The sequence below is a fragment of the Bidens hawaiensis genome, unplaced genomic scaffold (assembly GCF_021521415.1).
Source record: "Bidens hawaiensis isolate Kalapana, Puna unplaced genomic scaffold, B.hawaiensis_p1.1 tig00035949_1, whole genome shotgun sequence".
In the NCBI taxonomy this organism is placed as follows: Eukaryota; Viridiplantae; Streptophyta; class Magnoliopsida; order Asterales; family Asteraceae; genus Bidens; species Bidens hawaiensis.
This window is the reverse complement of record NW_027496268.1, coordinates 1-19,224: the sequence shown is the minus strand read 5'-3', so window position 1 is coordinate 19,224 and position 19,224 is coordinate 1. Positions and strand designations below refer to the sequence as shown.

At 35.6% G+C, this 19,224-nt stretch overlaps 3 protein-coding genes across 3 annotated transcripts; all 3 read right to left on the bottom strand.

Annotated features, from left to right (window-relative positions):
• Window positions 1-50: 50 nt before the first annotated feature.
• On the bottom strand, window positions 51-8,450 carry LOC143588004 (nuclear pore complex protein NUP107-like). Its single transcript, XM_077069125.1, has 24 exons — window positions 8,368-8,450; window positions 7,961-8,256; window positions 7,804-7,873; window positions 7,276-7,391; window positions 7,142-7,173; window positions 6,904-7,029; window positions 6,671-6,829; window positions 6,348-6,440; window positions 6,103-6,270; window positions 5,351-5,449; window positions 4,601-4,818; window positions 4,447-4,504; window positions 3,648-3,736; window positions 3,095-3,226; window positions 2,743-2,865; window positions 2,153-2,266; window positions 1,845-2,033; window positions 1,572-1,746; window positions 1,273-1,420; window positions 998-1,200; window positions 775-916; window positions 548-708; window positions 349-465; window positions 51-268 (listed from the first exon to the last, which is right to left on the bottom strand). Exons 1-24 carry the CDS (start codon window positions 8,448-8,450, stop codon window positions 200-202), a joined length of 3,180 nt encoding a protein of 1,059 aa, XP_076925240.1. The 3' UTR covers window positions 51-199.
• Window positions 8,451-9,761: 1,311 nt separating this feature from the next.
• On the bottom strand, window positions 9,762-14,135 carry LOC143588003 (oligouridylate-binding protein 1B-like). The gene is made up of 11 exons (XM_077069124.1): window positions 13,923-14,135; window positions 12,434-12,495; window positions 12,137-12,239; window positions 11,973-12,049; window positions 11,852-11,913; window positions 11,651-11,738; window positions 11,489-11,564; window positions 10,852-11,002; window positions 10,653-10,741; window positions 10,320-10,496; window positions 9,762-10,225 (listed from the first exon to the last, which is right to left on the bottom strand). The coding sequence occupies exons 1-11, from the start codon at window positions 14,034-14,036 to the stop codon at window positions 9,956-9,958; spliced, it is 1,269 nt and encodes a 422-aa protein (XP_076925239.1). The 5' UTR covers window positions 14,037-14,135; the 3' UTR covers window positions 9,762-9,955.
• Window positions 14,136-15,896: 1,761 nt separating this feature from the next.
• Window positions 15,897-17,138, bottom strand: LOC143588013 (protein TIFY 11B-like). The gene is made up of 2 exons (XM_077069135.1): window positions 16,843-17,138; window positions 15,897-16,368 (listed from the first exon to the last, which is right to left on the bottom strand). Exons 1-2 carry the CDS (start codon window positions 17,083-17,085, stop codon window positions 15,913-15,915), a joined length of 699 nt encoding a protein of 232 aa, XP_076925250.1. The 5' UTR covers window positions 17,086-17,138; the 3' UTR covers window positions 15,897-15,912.
• Between the last annotated feature and the right edge of the window lie 2,086 nt (window positions 17,139-19,224).

Genomic DNA, 19,224 nt, shown 5'->3' with positions numbered 1-19,224 from the left:
ACACAAAACATGATTATCAATTAGTTTTATCCTAAAGCTGAGATAGAAAAGAACGACAAAGGCGAATTGTAAAATGCACAAAAAGAATAACATAATACAATCTAGTGAAGAGTTGCTACCAAAATGTACTATAACATGATAATACATTACCTTAGTCTCAAATATTGTAACAATTACCCATGGAATAGTACAGAAAAATTCATGCAGCCGACCCCTCAAGAAACTCCATTTTCGCTATACAGTATTCCCTCTCAAATAACAAGAATTCCTGAATCGAATCAAATCAAATCAAGTCAAAAGTCATGCCCAACCACAAGCCTATAATATACAAAAATAAGCAAAAATCACCTGCAATTGGTTCTGGCTAAACAAGTGAAGGATCCCGGTTTCAGATCCAGCAACTAATTCAATCAACTCGTCATGTCTTTCATGTGCCTTGCCAGACTCCATAAGCGAGACAGAAACCTACAATTTTAACAAAGAGAAGTAAAGACAATGATAGCTAATTTACCTACCTGCCACACATCAAATGAAAAGACGTGCGTACCTGCATGCACCGAAGAATAATTTCTGGAATACAGCACCTGCGACACAAACCACGCAGAATATATGTTGCAGGGTTCCCGAGGGAACCACCAGTTCCACAATACCAAGCATCTAGTCTCAAGATCTCCATTGTTACACCAACTTGAAATCCTGCCAGTTCACCTGCAATGCAAGACCAAACTTGTCAATAATGTCTAGTAGGGCCTACACTCGTTGATTTACGTTTACCTTTAACACCAGCTGCAATGACTGCCGCAAGAACACCACCATCAGCAAGTTTATTTGGGCCAAACCCATCATTTTCTGTTGCACAACATCGAAGTGCAATCTCAACAGAGGAACTGTCCTTTGCAGAAACAGATACATTAACCTGAAACATAAGATAAAACAATATATATGTATGTATGTACATTTATGCATCTTCTGTATTCAAAAATGGAAATTTACATACCTGTAACTGACGGTCTGATACAACTTCATCACTTATTGAAGAATAAAAGGCACTTGTGAGAGCTGTGCACAAGGTGGGGTCCGGGTACATACATTCACCAGAAGGTAAGGAAAGCATTGCAGTGGCATGCAATTCAATGTTTGTAGGTTCCATTAAATCATAGATGTTATCCTCAGTAGGTACCAACCAATGGTTTTCTTCTCCTATTATGTTATCAATAATTACTAAGGTACAAAAAAATTGAATAATAAATATTATAAACAGAATAAACTCACTCAGTAGCAATGCCATTGATGAGGATAATGTTTCCACGGCTACCATATTTGCTTTCACTTTTTCTTCTTTTGAAACATCATCTCCAGCATTTTCTATCTCTATTTGCAGCCAGTTACGGTAGGTTGCATCACACGAATAGTACTCATTCTGTTAAGTAGAAGTAACTTTAAATTTTAATATGCTGAGTTTTCAAATATAAATTCTTTGCATTATATGTTATGTACTAAGTGAAAGTAACATAAACATATATAGAATATGGAAAGCAGATATATTAAGTGATGTTTATTTAGAAGCATACCCAGTCATGGAACTCTCTCAAACTATCAGAAATTTCATGATCCTCAGCAGAAATCAATGTTTCTGATGGATGTTTTAAAGGCTCAGCAAGTAAACTAAGCAATGTATGGGCCCCGATTGGCATTGCTGGAACTCTCCACATAGAAATTAAAGCAAATTCCCGGAACAGTACATTGCTGAAAGTGGAAAACATAAATACTGCAACTATAAATCATGGACACATTTTATGAAGCTTGATTTTACTAGACAGCAGCTACAGAATATAAATAATTACCTGTGCATCAGGGCTCGGTGAAGAAGTTCTGAGCTAACTCTTGTAGCGTCAGTAATGGTGGAGGGGGGTGTAAAGCAAAGCCACTGAACGACCATAGCTTTTTCAAGACCCTTCAACCTGCATTGCTCTGCCACGTCAGATGACACGTCAGCTTTTCCAGCTTTAACTTCTCGTGATCTTGATAAAACCCTGTTGAAGTAGTTGAAAACATCAAACTGAGACCAGCAATAGAATGACTTGATAGCAAAAAAAATGTCAATAATGCATGCCACTATGTCAGAATTAGAATGAGAATGATAGTTAAAAACCTCTCAACAATTTCCTCAAAGCTTCCCTTTTCAGAACCGCTATCTACATCATCCCCGGGAGAAAACGGTAGGTATTCTATAGCAGAGAGAAAAATTTTATATCTGACATGAACACTGCCAACATAAAACATTAGAAAAGCATTAAACGGTGTATCAACGGACATATATAGCACGTAAAACATACTGCTTCAAAGCTAATCAGTAAATATATTGTTAAAATACATTAAAAAATGATTTATCGGTGGACCTATTTGATATTTGTAATTAATATAAAATAATTACTGGTACATTCCATATCAACATAAGCAACAGTAAACAATACTCTCCTTAACGAAAAACAGAGAAAGGTATGACTAAATCCCTATGCCTGATAATCGAATGCCCCATAACAGAAGAAAACTGAAATAAGTATAACTAGTGGACCAAAATCAACATTTTTTGATGATTTGTAATGAGAAATAGGTTAACTTGGAAAAGTATCTTACAGTTATTAGTAAAGAAAACACTTCATTTCTACGATGACGCGATTACATAGAGTTTCTAATAAACATCGAGATAAAAGCAGAGTTTGAATTCTGAAGATAATTTACCTGCTATTTAACCGTAATTCCATCATATGTACAAACAGATCAATGCAACGGTGGCGTGCAAGCTGGGATGCATAGATTCCAACCAACTCCTCGTGTTGTTTTGAAAAGAGAAACATCACGTACCTGCCAAGGTCTGTCCAAGTCAGGTATTTGCAGAAATTATAGAAACGAGAAACCACATATTAAAAGAAAAACCGGTCCACGATTCAGAATAAGGCTCTTGTGTTGAAATTAGCACAAAATAAAACCGATTAATTGTTACTAAATAAAAGAAGTAAAGAACTAAACTATGAAACATGTAAAGGCTCTAGATACATAAATCAAACATCAGCCATTATGCAAAAATACTCACATGTGAAGAATGAGGTCACCAAGATTCATAATCTTCTCCTTGAAAGAGTCCTTCATTTCATCAGCATGTAATAGACGAAGCACGAGAACTAAATGTGCCCCAAAGCGTATCATCTGAGGATCACCATAAGGCCTGCCAGAAATAACAATTTTGTCATATGTAAACTGAAAATTGTCATAGCTGGGGAAAAAAAGCTGCTTAATCTATTTTATCAACCTTAAAAGTAGTACAGAAATCAGGCATAAAATATAGAATTGATTTCACATATATCGTTATAAAGTTTAAAATAACACACATTAGATCTACCCTTTAAACAGGGAAACAAATTAGTGTAGGTAACGGATCTTATTTTAGTTTCTTTGATATGAATCAATATGATACTTTTAGGGTTTTAAAAGGGTCAATGTGATTTTATGAGAACTGAATGTTACTCATAATAATTTGAACTTTTAGAAGGATATATCTAAAACTGCCCCAAGTATCTATGTTGCATCCAGCCATATCACTTTTTTAAAAACAAAAAAAAATAAAGAAAAGAAAGTAGTAAAGTTACCGGAAGATATCTTCATTGCCTCCAGAAGGAGATATCCATGACCAGATAAGATCAAGTAAACCAGGAACATCCCCCGTCATTAGATTCATCTGTTCAAAAACGAAATTCAAAAGGTTTTACAAAGTATTCACAATATCACATATATTCATATACATAACCCAATATGTGCTCTATAAGTAGGCATGAACTTAACGTTGGTGATATACATAAAAAATAATTCTCAACTTCTTAAATTATCAATTATCATTCTATATATGAACACACAATAACAAAGGAGATCTATTGTTATTCCCATCGAAAATTGACAAGGTAACTAAAAATCCCAATTTTAAAAATGCAAGTAACAAAATATCTCTCATCGACAGGAATGAAAGTTTGATGTTTGACTTAATAGGAGTGCGTTTATTTACTAGAATAGAATCATAGAATGGTGGAATGGGATTGAAAGTGGTATAAATTGTTTGGTTGTGTTAGGATTATAGTAAGGGTATAAAACCCACAGACAATAAAACTGTAGACCCCTCTATCCCCCTTATAGGCTTAGAATAATAATTTAAACATTAATCCAAATACATAGAATTTTATTTTATTTTGAAATAATCATACAATATCTCTCCTCCTTTCTTTAAAACCTATACCCATATACAAACCACAAGCGACCTAAACTAGTCAGAAACTCATCTCTCACCTAGTGGCAAGAAAGAAAATTTTGCTACATTGTCAAATTTGGGATCTTAGGTTACTTTTCTTGGCAATTTTCTCAAATAAAATATGAAAAAGAGGTGCATAATGTGCTGACCTCAATTTGACGGTGTTGTTCCTTGCATCCCCGGCTTACAGCTTCATGTACAGACTCACTAAACCATCAAGAAAAAGATAAGAGTTACTGGTGATTAAAAACTAGATAAAAACACCAAACATCTGATACTAAAACAAGATCTCAGCACATCTACCTTGAATGAAGCTTTTGAAGAAGGGCATAAAGGTCAAGTGGTTGTTGTTTTAAGACTTGAAGCGGCCAATTTTCAGGTCCATGTAAAGATTGAGAGCTAGGATCCTGTCCAGGGCTTCTTTCAGTTGCACCATCAGAATTGAGCTTATCGAGCCCACCGGATAATTCCACATCAACTTGAACATCAAGCCATGACTTGGTTAAAGCCCAGCAAGCAGACTGCAATTACCAGCTTTCATGACTTAATAATAATAACTTGCTATAAAATGTAGACCACCTAACTATTAAAACACTTTCAGAGACCATCCAAGCATCAACTTGACTTCCATTAGACAATTCCAGCAAAAAAGCCTTTCATGTATAAAGCTTCTGTCACATTAAAAGGTTGTGAAAAATGACAAAAATGACATAAAGCTTCCAGATGAGTGGTCAAAACATATTTGAGTTGATTCAGGGATATTTTTTACGTTTACAACCCCAGAATTGACAAAAGATTTAACATTAGAAACGTTTTGTAATTGTCAGAATTGGCGTAAATGAAACCAAATTGATACTTGAGTGGCATCTATATATAGCTGTTTTAATATGTAGTTCGTCATCGTAAAAACTTTTGAATACTTGGATGTCCTATGTATGTATTAACCCAAATAACTTCAAATAGATGATGAAAAAGCAAAGGTTACTGCACTGTAGAAAAAAGTAGCAAGCAATGAAAAGCCAAAAGAGGGGCATTCCTTGCCAAAAACAATACCTCCCAGCCAGTACACAAGGGTAGAATGCGCTTCACATTACTGCAATTAACAGCATATATTGCTGCTTCATATTTACCACTCTCTTGCTCTGCAATTTTCTTTAATACATGAAGAATAATTAACAATAATAACGACAGTACGAAAATGAAATACTGAAAAAGAACTAAAGCATCTGTGATACTGACCACGAATAAGAGTTATGGGCAAACTGCATAACTCAAAATGCACTTTACCGTTTTTCTCAATTTTAGCAACCAACTTTAAATTAGGTGCAAAATAGAAACCAGTTTATGCTTTGTTGCCTATTTTAGCAACAACTGACATGTTCACCTGGTAGTCCATTTTTTTGCTGATTTTTTTTCAAAAACTGATGATGTGGCATCTTATTTGCAATTTAGTAGTTTAGTGTATATGATGCATACGCAAGATGACACTTTATGTAACATTTACAAATAATTTTAAATATAAATTTAAAGAAATTGAACAATTTTTTCAAACATGTGAATAACCTTTATACATTAGCATGTTTTCAATATGCATGGCATCAGCTGCAGCAGCAGGCACGGCATCAAGTCATCAACCGGTGCCACGTCATATATTTACAGGTAAAACCAGTTAAATATGAGATTACTCACAAAAATCAGTAATAAACTGTAAGTTGGTTGATATGCTGTGCCTAACTTAGGAATTTTCTGTAATATTGCCTCTTCACTAATAAAACAAAGTAAACAGTCAAACTATTCTCGCCTACCTCTGATGCACAGTAAGATGCCCATTTCCACAGACGCCTCTGATTATTTTTACCACTTTCCAGTTCCAGGGCTTGCAGAGATCTGTTCTTCCCATTTCTTATTAAGGCTTCAACAGAAGGAGAATGGTCCAACCCTCCAAAAGAGCACAAGGTTACAGCCCTCCATGACTATCCACACAACAGTAAAAATTAACAAAATAAGAAAGATAAAAACAATAATTACACCTACAAACTGAGATACAAACCTGTCCTGCAGCACGACAAAGATTGCATGCTTCTTCCAACCTTCCAGCCTTTAATAGAATCCAGACATCCTCCAAAAGAGACTCATCTTGTTTCTGTTTGAATGGAAAAGGTAAAGCTTAAAACTGACTAATAAGATAAAAATGGATGCTACATCTAAAACTCTTAACAGCCAATGTCACGTTGCTAGTTAAACAGATTCAGCTGATTTAAAACTAACATCTAAGATAGCAAGAAAACAAGTCACTGGCTGCTGGTTTTACTAGTATCACTCAACATTATAGCATAAAACTTAGCTAAAAGATCAGTAACAGAAAAGGAATACTTTGTCATCAGGGAGTGGTTGAGCATGTTCACGGGTTGGAGCATCAAAATCCAAATGCTGAACAATCTTCTCGCTTATGGAGCCTTTCTTTAGAAACCTTTGGGTATGATTCCAAACTCCAGAGGTAGGCAGATGTGTGCCGACATGAGACCCTCGTATCTGAAAAATAAATAAATAAATAAATAAAGCCTCCACACTTGTTGATGACGGTACTTATAAAACAAAATGTTCACCTTGTTCTCCAAATCAAGGGCCTTCGAGGCTAATCCTTCAAGCCACTGAAGAAGTCTAAGGCATAACTGTGCTGTATGATCTTCAGCAGCAAATAGGCAAGCTTCCAGATGTGAAGTTGGCGGTAACTGAAGTAAAAGGGAAAATAAAAACATTAGCTCCAATAGAAAAACTAAACGATAAAACATTCTGGTATTAGTAACATAGGTGGACTAGTGATTGAACATAAAAGTTTCATACCACTATCCAATCCTCAGGAACCTCTTCATTTCCTGCACAAATTTGGAAAGATAAAGAAGATATAAATTAAATACTCAAAAAAATATTAACAAACTATAACAAAATGATAAGGAGATAAAGTGTGTGAATCATGCCTTTCCCATATAAATACCACAAAAGGGACCAAGAAGCAGCCTCATCAAGCAACACCCTGGCCTTTTGTCTCATCAGTTTGTCCTCAACGATCCTGTGTCTCTCACTACAGCTGTTACTGTAGACCACCAAGAAAAATGAGTTGTCAGCAAGACCTAAAGACTATAGTTACATTTACCATGATTTTGTTTGAATAATGTAAGCCCAAATTTTCAACTACAACTTCGTAGAGATGGAATCACAAGATTCCATCTTCGCCCTAAGTGCCCAAATTTCACTTTCAAAAGTCGAACAAATATTTGAACATCATTTTAAGATAACGTTTCCAAAGAGCGAAAGGAAAATAAAACTCGTATTTGTTTCGACTTTCAGAGATACTTGATCATGTATGCTTGATAAGTTTCTCTCCTACGCTTTTCTAATTAATGGATGATAGGGATCATGTGTTTTCACTAACATGCATTTAATCAAACAAAAACAATCGAAGCAAGTAACACTAAACATAAACTAATTAGGGATACGCAACATACTTAATCGACTCGGAAACATTGCGGCACGCTCCTTCAAGTCTTAGTATCAAATCAGGAATAGACATCAATCCTGCAATACATTACACAACCAACTAAACGAACCATCCTTCCGTTAAAAGTTAAAACATAACGTCTATATCATTCACAATGTATGCACCTTGAAGAGCCGAATCGAAGAGAGACGCAAACAAAGAAAACGTAGCATCTGCAGTATCCACCGACGCATCTTCCTCATGCTTGAAAACTTTTAGGGCTTGCGTTCTCGATCGGTCGGTATCGGACACTCCTCCACGGCTATCGAGCGAAGGCGACCTGCGTTTGAAAGGAGTGTGTTCTGACTGATCAGCAGCATCAGAGTGGTCAACTTCTCGTTTAATATTGTCGAGGTATAACGCAGCATTGCTGAACTTGGATTGGTAAGTCTCTTGGTGCGGTGAAGGCGAAGACCGTTTCCTAAATGTATGTATGTATGTATGTTATGTAATAATCTTAACTGATAATATTAATAATGAATAGAGAGTTTGAATGATTGAATTGAGAATCGGAAGCATGATAATTAGATACCCGTAGCGGCGGTAGCGTTCTCTGTGAGCTGAATCAAGTGGATCGAAGTAACCGGGAGAAGAAGTATCCATGTCCATGTCCATGTCCGTGTTCATGCTCATTACAGTTTGTCCAGTGAGGGTTTTGTTGAGCTTTAAACCCTAGACAAAACGCCGATTTTATTTCAAAGAGGGATACGATTTGTGCTTGCTGGTGTTTTAAGCCGGGCTCATTCCTAGCTTGATAAAAACTTGAATTAGGGCTATTTAAAGAGCTCGGGCTTGTGGTTCGTTTGATAAAAGTTCGAATAAACCAAACTAAAAAAGCTTGATTTAAAACATCCTGAGCTGAGTTGACTCATTTTTGTAACTGAGTCAAAATCGACCCAAGCTGGGCTCGTTGGCTCGATCTTATGCTCATTTAACTTCAAAATCAAACTTGAGCCTAGCTGAGGTGTCTTGTTTAATTTCGTCGAGCTCGAAACCACACTCTCTTGACTCGTGAACAGCCCGAATTTGAAACAACTCGATTTGAGTTGGCTCATTTTTGTAACCGGGCCAAACTTGTAGCAAGCTCGGCTCGGGTTATGGGTCAGCTTGTTGGCTCGATCTTAGGCTCGTTTAACATCAAATTCGAGCTCGAGCCTAGCTGAGCGGCCTCGTTTAATTTCGAGCTCGAGCTCAAACCCAACCCGACTCGACTCGTGAACGGTTCTAGTTTTAAGATGAATATTTATGAAACTAATCTCTAAATTATTCCTCATATACAGTAAATGTTCAACAACAGTAAGTGTGAGCTTGCACTCGGATAAGATAATGGAGAGTAGACTTGCATGTTTGAAAAGTGGAAACTATCACAATGGGTATGTGCGAATTAGACAGGATTTCTGACACATGCACCTCTCTGAAGACATCATTTGAGATAGGAATTGTTGGACTCGTCGGATTAAGGTTATGGACTTTTGAATTAGATTTGGCTTAATTGTTGTCTTTGTCTTGAGGCATTAGCTTTACCTATATTTTTGTTTGCCTTAGTCGTAGTCTTGACTTCACGTGGTGTTGGTTTTTGGACTTTTTTTTCAAGGTAGTGTATAAATTACCGTCAAGAGGTTGGTTTATGGTTTCTAGTTTATTTCATCTTTTATATGTTGTTACTATGGTTTTTTACATATCATATATAATGTTACACTGAGCTTGGTGATCTAGAGAAAGCAGCTACTTGCCATGATCAATACATTGCTAGACTACAAGCAAATTGATAGGCTTCTTTCTTTAACGCCTCAGGAATCGGTTTTTTTCTACTAGTGTTGTGGCAGGGTTTTGCACCTTTAACATCATGCTAGCCAGAGATTCAGGCTTTTGTAAACAATATACTATAATATGTCAAAGTTCAACCGAAGGCAATAAACATGAGTGTTTACTAGAAACAAGCCAACATGCCATCACCGATTAACATATATCATTGAACATACACCATAAATATCCATACTCATGGCAATGTATAGGAGTATGACAACAATCTCCCAATTGGGAGGCAAATGCAAGTTACAACAGGAAAAGTAAACAAGGAAGAAAACAACCGAAAAAAGAAAAGAACAAAAAAACAGCGCTCACTGATAGTACATGAGTTGTTGAGCAGCTGCAACACTCTGGAAACCACCGTCATATATAGCTTGGCTGGCTCCAGCAGCTGCTGCCATATCCATTGTGGGTTGTTTGAAAGGGTGCTGAGCTTGAGGGTGCATGAGAGCCATCTTGCTCATGGCTAGTTGGCGTTCATATGCCAACAAATCAGCGGCTGACAGCATTGGTGCAGGCACCGGTGGAGGTAGTGGGTTTGAGCTCGTTCCAGGAGGCATGGGTTTGCTGCCCCATGAACACTACATTACATACAAAACAGGATTTAGCTCTACAACCACATCATTATTTATATATGGTTCAGTAATCACTAGCTTGTAAAAACAAATAACCAACCTTAATTTGTTTGCCATAAAGAATAGATTGGGTGTTGCCCATTTGAATAGCAAGTGCAGCCTCCGTGTGATTATTGTATCTGACAAAGCCAAAACCTTTGTCACGTTGCACTCTAACTTCCTTGATCACCCCTGCACCAAGGGAATGAAAGTGACGATGAAGCTCGAGCTGTGTGACCTGCAATTTTGTGACAAATATAATTTAATCCCTTTTATTTTGTAAGAGGGTTCAATTAAAAAAGAAAATTATTTGAGAACCACTTTAACATTTACACATATAACTTAAGTGCTTCTCAACACACACACAAACACGCATATATAGAGTTTTACTTACTTCTGGGGCAAGGTTGCCAACATAAACGGTTGTGTACTGTGGATTATTCTCAGGAGCATCGCTGCTATTAGTTGGCTCTTTACCGTCCTCTGTAAAATTAAGAACATCACATGGATTACTATTTTTACCATACTCTTAAGATGATAACTTTTAATGGTTGGTTGTTATGCCTAAAGGCTTAAATTCTAATATCAATCACCTGAAGACCCGTTTGTTAGCTCCACAACGCTTTTTGAATCTAAAGCCTGTTTTTCATCACCAATACCAGCACCTTTTGTGGCCCAATTGCAGCGTATCTGCCTACTTCCAAGCCACTTTCCAGTTAGGTCATTTATGGCACTTTGTGCATCCTGAACAAGACATATGCTAACTAAATATAGATATATTTTAGACATGAAGAGATTAATGACAAATAAAGCCTTCCAAATATTTTCTTCTATAACAGGTGCAGAGTCCCCCAAAATGAGTTCATATGGGTCATATTTTATCTTTGAGAGGTCAACAAGTAAAGTTTTCTAGTTAAAATAGGGATCAAAAGTCACCCAAAGTGTATATTTATGCAGTAAACTCCTAAATCATTTTACTTTTGTATCATATTGACACTATAACTATTTATTTAAGAGCTTGACTATCGAATAAGAAATGGTTTGGTCAACCTAACCCATTTTGACTTGCAAAAGAGGTACCAGTTTGACCAATTACCCAACCCGCCAACCCTATCTACAAGGGCAGATGATGCAATAAAATTATTTTGCAACTATCTGCTCCTGTATTCTAATATAAAATGGAAGCTGAGCAAACCATTTCCTTGCATAGTTCCACAAAGAAAATATAACCTGCTGGTTTCGAAAAGAAACGAACCCAAAACCACGCGAACGTCCAGTTTTCTGGTCCCACATAACCCTTGCATCTCTATAATAAAGCAAACACATAAATCATGTGAAAAAAGTATCCAGTAACATGTGTATGTAAGAGAGAGAGGGAGAGAGAGTACTCACGAGCAGCTACTATACACAGAAAAGCATGTGTATAACATAGCATCAGTAACCTCAGGGCTAAGATCACCAACAAAGATGTTATAATGACCTGCAAAGTAAGAAAGTAAATATGTCACTGGGAAGCATGTTACCATTTATCTTAAAGCAGGCAGCATATCAATGGCCTTACTACTATTTTCCAAAAATAATGACAAGGTCTACCTGATGTGTCCTCCCTCTGTCCACTGGCATATGCCCAGTTGACTTTGATAGGTTGTCCAAACCTGCAAATTATTCAATAAGAGAAATGTCTTGGAAGTAAAATCGCACAAACATTGCTTACAGATGCCTTCCATTTAAAGAGAGTATAGCAAGTGCAGCAGATCTTCTATCAAAGTAGTGAATGAATCCATATGATGACTGTATATACAAAAGAAAATCAGGAATCTTGAGTGTATTAACATAAATCCTGGGTTTATTTACTTGAACCATACGCAAGAAGCTTACCTTATCTTTTCTTATAAGTTTGCAGCCTTCGACAGGACCAGTGCTTGCGAACACCTCTTGAAGAAGTGGTTCAGTCACCTGTGTATGAACATTCCCCACATACCTGCATTTTCCCACACGGCCAACATCGTTTGATTGATTTTGCTTAATATATAGAAACGCTGAATGCTTAATCTAGCAATCAGTTTCTAATCAAATAAATGAGGTTGCTAACTATAAGTGGCAGTTTAAGAAAGTTGAGCTATCATGGTGTTCAAACATGCAAATCAAAATAAAAAGCCATCTGTAACCACTTACACACTACGGCATGTGTTCGGATCAAACCCAGGAGGCAAATTTCCACTTGGTATTGGCTCAATCTGCAAAATGAAAAAAATGAGAACTAAAAAAACCAAATAAATGCACACACACATATAAGCTAATACCAAATAATGCATTTTCAAAATACACTAATTAAGACCCAAAAATCGCTAGAAAGGGAAAATACAATAACCAATCACAAATATAAGAATATAATTTCCCAAATTCCACAGTCACATACAAATAAGTTCAATGTTCAATACAGAACCAAGATAAGTAGAAAAATGCAAGAAACCATAAAATCAATCAAAGAATTAATTTAGGCCAGAAGGATAACGACTAGAAAAGAAAAAAACAATGTGCAGCTATAACTAACGCGTATTTTTTTTCCTTCTACACATACTAGCAAAACACCTCTGAGAAAAAGGAATCACATGTTAGCCTCCCTTGTGCCTAAATATATATTCCTAAAGTAGCCAAACTGCCAAAGGTATGTCGCGGTATGTATTAATCAATATTAACTCATACAAAATGGTAGTAACACACTGATACTAGAAAGCATTGTTCGTTCTGATTCTTTTATGTGCATTGAAATACCACATTGGTAGAATGCTAGAAGCCTAGAATATATGATTATGATTTATGAACTAAAGAAGTGTAGTAATTAATATGTTCACTTACATATATAAGGAAACTAAATAAGATAAGTCTCCATTTTAAAATAGTAAACAAAACGAGATACATGTCAATAATTATATGAAAACTAACCGTCTAACTCTATATATTCTAAATGTTATATGACTCCATGGAATCAGAGTCAACTTTTATTAAAACATATATAAACCAGAGAGAGAGTGTGTGTGACAGGGCTGGAGAAAAGTTAAGGCTATCATATTGATAAAATTCAAGATTATGTGAAGTTCATTCTCTAGTTAACGCTATCATATTGGAGAATTTCAAGGTCAAGTGAAGTTTATTTTCTAGTTATCTGATCATGTCTAAACGTTAATATTGATGATTAATAACTGCATTCACCCGAACTTCACATTCTATTAATTACACACGTGACAAGAGTCTAAAAAAATACATCTTCAAGTGAATGTAAAAGACTTATTAGCCAATAGCCATATAATTTACTTAAGATAGCTCAAAATGTTATATATATTATACTAGGCAGCATAGAGAAAAGGAGCATAATAATTTGGTTAAAAACAAAATGAAAACCGTGATAAGCTCCAGTAACAGCTAAGATAGATCCTTAAGCAATCAAATAAGCAAATAATGACTTTATTCATAGAGGTCCAAATGACAGCATTATTAATTAAGGAACTAAAGGATGAATTCATAGCTAACAGCGTAAGAAAACAATAGTAATTCAATCAAATTACACAATCGAAATCAATATCCTAAACCACAAATGACCGATGAATTAAAAAAAAAAAAAAAACATGATAATAAGAGAAATGAGATAACGGTCCGTACGAACCGGTGGTGGAGCTAATAGGCCAGGGTGATAGAGAGACTGCTGTTGAAGGAGAGCTTGTTGCTGCTGCTGCTGCATCAATGCCTGCTGCTGCTTCAGTCTCTGCTGGTGTTGCATATTCTCAGGTGGAGTGGAGTGGATCGTGTAATGAAATGAGAGTAATTTAGGGTTTCTTTCAAATACTCACTCCTCGTGGGAGAAGAGAAGAGAAGAGAAAAGAAAAGGAGAACGAGTCATTGAAAGCCTGAACTAATAAATATGACCACGGACAGAATATAGAATCAGCCCTTATACTTTCATTATACTAACATTTCATCCCTTAATTTAATCAAATCTAGGCCTGTAAACGAACCAAACATTCGGCGAACACGAACACAAACTATGTCTTAGTGTTCGCATTCGTTTAAGGTAAATGAGTGAATACGAACATGCTCTTGTTCTTGTTCGTTCGGTTCATTTGCATGTCTGATCAAATTGTTTACGCTTCCGTTAAAAGATGAGCATGTCATACCTTTCAATGTAAACACTACTTTTTTATATTAATTCCTATTAATAGATTCATTTAAACAAAAAACAAAAAAAAAAGTTTCGACATTATTGGTTTAACATCATCTTTCAATCGTTGAAGATATTTCTAGACTTGATAACCCCACAATAAATAATTAAAACTATAATAATAATAATAATATTTTATTAAGTAGCGATTATGCTAAAATATTTTTAATATTGAGAGCATCGCGGGCTTTACTGTATGAGAAGCATCAAATAATATATCTCAAGAGATGTTATATCATAACAAAAGTAGCGTATGCTAGAAAAAATAAAAGATACATGCATGAGATATTAATGTTTTCGTCATCATTATCTTTATTAATGCCTACTCTATACATACTCTATTCCTAACATGTGCTAAAGCTGAAAACCACAACCATTTATTTTGGTCTATGTTGATCCTATGACGGATCACGGACTAGCCACCATAGTTGACAATGACTCTTAACTCATAACCACATGTTTTGTAAACAATGCTCTTGTGATGTAAAGTTTGAAACCATACAACTTAAGTTTTTGTGTGCTAACTATTTTGATGAGTATATGTTTGATAAACTTAAGCCTTTTTGGTCTTTAACTTCTTAGCCAATTTGTAATTTGGTACTTGTAGAGTATTAGGGAGGACAAAGTGCGTTAGAAAAACCCAATCAGGAGGTGGGGGTGGTGTTTCCGTCTATCCTAATTCGCATACTGCTCTTCACGGATTTTGATCCTATAAATTCCATGGCCATCATGATTCATGATGGTCACCCATCTAACTCCGCTTCTATGCCCCCACTGTTGTAGGAACTTCACTAATTTGTAATTCAATATTAGTATGATAACAATCGTTACAAAATGACTTACTCGTGAGACTCCTAAATTATATCCTAAAGGTTTCAGGTTCAAACTTTTCTTATGTAAACATCTTGGATGGTCATTATCACTAAAAATAAAAATAAAAAATACATTCTTATGATTACATGTAGCACGTGTGTTATTTAGCTTATTTTGTTTTAAATTCAATACATGGTGCTTCAATATTCCAGTTACACCTTTATTTTCCAACTCCAATCTAGATATTTCATGTTAAAATATCAACTCCAACATAATATCAACTATCATGTGGCAACTAAAGCACAAAAATAGAAGTCCCAAATGTACATTTTGGTCCCTTTAGTCAAGTCAAGCCAAAATATTAAAAGTCCAAATTCATCATAATGAATTAACAGGGACATAAACTATGCAAAAACACAAGGTTGTCTAGTGATCAAATATTTCGGTTCCAAATGGAGCTTAAAACCGAACTAAACTGTCTCTTACACACCCTACTACCAAGTACAAACTAACATATAATTTTAATCTACATCAAAGTCATGTGAACATGGTATGCTTGTGTATTCAAACTCTCTTCTCACTTGACTAGATTAAACCTTTTAAAAGTAAATTCATAGTTATGACTTTACATATTTAAGTCAAAACTATGTTCGTTCCCTGAGGACGAACCTCCGGGAGCCTGGTTGTGCTCCTGAAAGGGTGCAGGCGCCCTTACAGTAGCCCTGTCTTTCCTTTTCGTCAAAAACTTATGCAAAGACGCTCTTCTTGCAATCGGCAAATCCGAATCCTTCCCCTGGACCACTGCTTTACTCGCCTCTTTTGATCCGGAAACATCAACACGAGCTTTCGATTCAATTCGGTTCTCGACTTTCTTGACTATCCCACCGTTTTTCGCCATTAGCATCAGATCTCTCGCTCTATCCGCCGACACATCATCTAAAACCAATACTTGGCCTTCGTAGAAGATAGTCATCTGCTCGGTTTTAGCATTCGTAACCGGTTCACAGGAGGAATCTAATGTAACATATTGAGGAAGATGATTAATACTCGTTGATTTGTCCATTTGCGGTGTTTTTTTCATCTATGTTGCTTAAAAAAATCAACAGTCGTAGCTTTCGCTAGAGAAGCCTCTGGTACAACCTGTATCGAATTGATACATCATCGGATTAGAGTGTGCATAAAACCAAAAAAACTGATTCAAAGCCTTAAAACCCGAAAAAAAAAACAAAATGAACCCAAATAACAAAACCAGAACAAAAACCGCCTGTTTGATTTATGTTTTCCTAAAAACTAAACTTTCGGTTCGAATTCAGTTTTGCATGTAACTTTTTCATTTTAAGTAATTTGTAGTAGTTTAATATATTAATATAACCCAAATATTTTAGTTATATAATAATTAATTTAATTATTAGCTAACGAAAAAATAGATACAAATACATTATGTTTTGCAATTATATTTACTTTTGGGCTCAAAATTATCAGTCAAAACCAAAACTGAACAGTTTTTAAAAACTCATAATTTGAAACTGAACCGACTCATACATACCTCACATCAAATAGAAATTTTATAAATCGAACTAAAACAATTAAAGGATGTAACAAATAATATATATATATATATATATATACCTTTAGCAATATGATCAAATTTTGCGTGAATTTCGAAATTAAGATCTCGGATATTGCCTTTTTCTTTGAGAAAGAGACTCAAGCGATTACAAGTATGCAAAAACCTTGAGTTTGACTTCTCAGGCGGTGGCTTGCCGGTGGCGGAGAGATGATGGTTGTGTGGCGACATGTGTAGTGTGTGTAATTAAAACTGCCTACCGCGTGGTGGAATATTATTATTATTATTATTATTATTATAGTGGTATGAAATTGAAAACAAAGGAATGGTTTGCGTTTTACTTTTATAAATAAAATAAAAATAATAATATTATTGAAAGTGGTTTGTTTGGAAACAACTGTCAAAGGCAGGGACGACATCCTTGTATTTTAATTCACCAGCACGTGTTTATTGTTTTCCCAATAAAATAATACTTCTTCATATTTGATTTTTCAGGCATAACTTTACTAAAAGGACGTGCCAGAATATAAGATAAATGATATCATCTCATTGTCATTGTTGGTAGCATAATAGTTTTATACTGTAGTTATTCATAGACTTTGGCAACAAGCTAACTTTAGCAAATTTTAATATATACAAACTTTTGTAAATCAAATACGATGTGTATAAACAAACTCAAATTTATTATACATTTTCACCTGATGAGCTAGTGATGTTATCATATTTTATTTCCATGGTGTTGTTATGTGTCATGTCTTATGTCTTGGAATGTTTTTATTATTAAATGTAGAGTGTTATCATCTATACTATATATAAAGCATGAGTGAGGACCTCTTAAATTTTAAGAGGTATCAAACTCAATGCTTAATATATAACACATGATGCATAAAAATTATAGAAATTAAGGGTAATTAGGTGCTGTTTGTTTTTCAGAGGTAAAATGTCAGAAGACTGCGAAACCACATCTGCCAATATCTGTAGCAGAAGAGGTGAACCAAAACTCTGCAGTCTGTAACAAGAAGATTGTTTGTTTTTTAACATCTGCAGACTGCTAAAATAAGGTGATAATAATAATTTCTCTTTTGTTAGCAAATTAGCAATGGCATGAGTGAAACATACATATTAATTGATCAACAACATTATTAAACAACTTCAATCTGAATCAAAAGAATAACAAATCAATACATAAACTATAAATCAATTAATAAGCATTCAATCTCCATCAGGTACTGTGTTCCGGTAAGTCAACGAAGAAGAAGATGACGTTGACTTCTTCCAATTCAGCACTGGAAGAAACAATTATTATTATTATTATTATTATTATTATATGTTTCTATTTGGTCCTTACTGTATGAATACAGTCGGAATGCACCAGAGGAGGTAGAAAGGCGGCGGCAGGGTTGCAGCGGTGGGGCGGCGGCGATAAAGCAGTGGAGCGACGGGGTTGCAGTGGTGGGGGGAGTAGGGCGGGCAGTGGAGCGACGGGGTTCGGTGGGGGAGTTGGGCGGCAGTAGAGAGAGGAGGGGATTAGGGTTTGGGAGTTCTGATGGAATAAGAAGAATGATGGAAAGAAATTGGGTTAGAAGAGGTGAGAAGTAGCAATACCAACACTTCTGGGAGAAGAGGGCGCGCAGACGTTTTTTAATGAAACGTCTTCGAAAAAACAAACACACTGCAGAGCCCAACGTCTGCGCGCCCTCTTCTCAGTGCAGACAAAAGAGGTGGAGAAGTGCTTCCAGGGAAAAACAAACAGCACCTAAGTCTTTACATCTTTCTTTCTTTTAACATAAATTTACAACTTTAGTCCCTCAACTTCATTACCTTTTTTGTAAAGTTTAATAATAGTTACACAAATGTCCCCTAAATCAAAACCAACTACCCCACGACTTTTTAACGGCCATAACTTTTTCACACGTTAATGTTTTTTCAAAAAAGTACATCATAAAAACGAGCATTTTATTCTCTTTGATTTGAGTATGATATTGCTATAATTTTTTTAGTTTTAAAACGTTAACATGTTACGCGCTTACGATTTAGCACCGAGTAGCAGGTTGAGTCGGGCGAGCTCAGGTCATTTGTAAAAGTAATATAGGGTAGGAATGAGTCAATACAAAAAAAATGGTTAATTTGGTTTAGGTTCAAGTCGAAAGGGGCCAGGTCAGAACGATGTCGACTCAGAACAGCTTTGGGGCCAAAACGGATTGGTTTAGAAAAATGATGTATTTCAAATTAATGTATATTTAATGTTTGCCTTTTGATTTTCGTTACAAGTTACGCAGATACCATTGTTTAAATATACCGGGTCCGATAAATGCGTGTCCAGTCCCACGTAGCACCCTACATTGTTAATCACCATGAATTACACTCGTG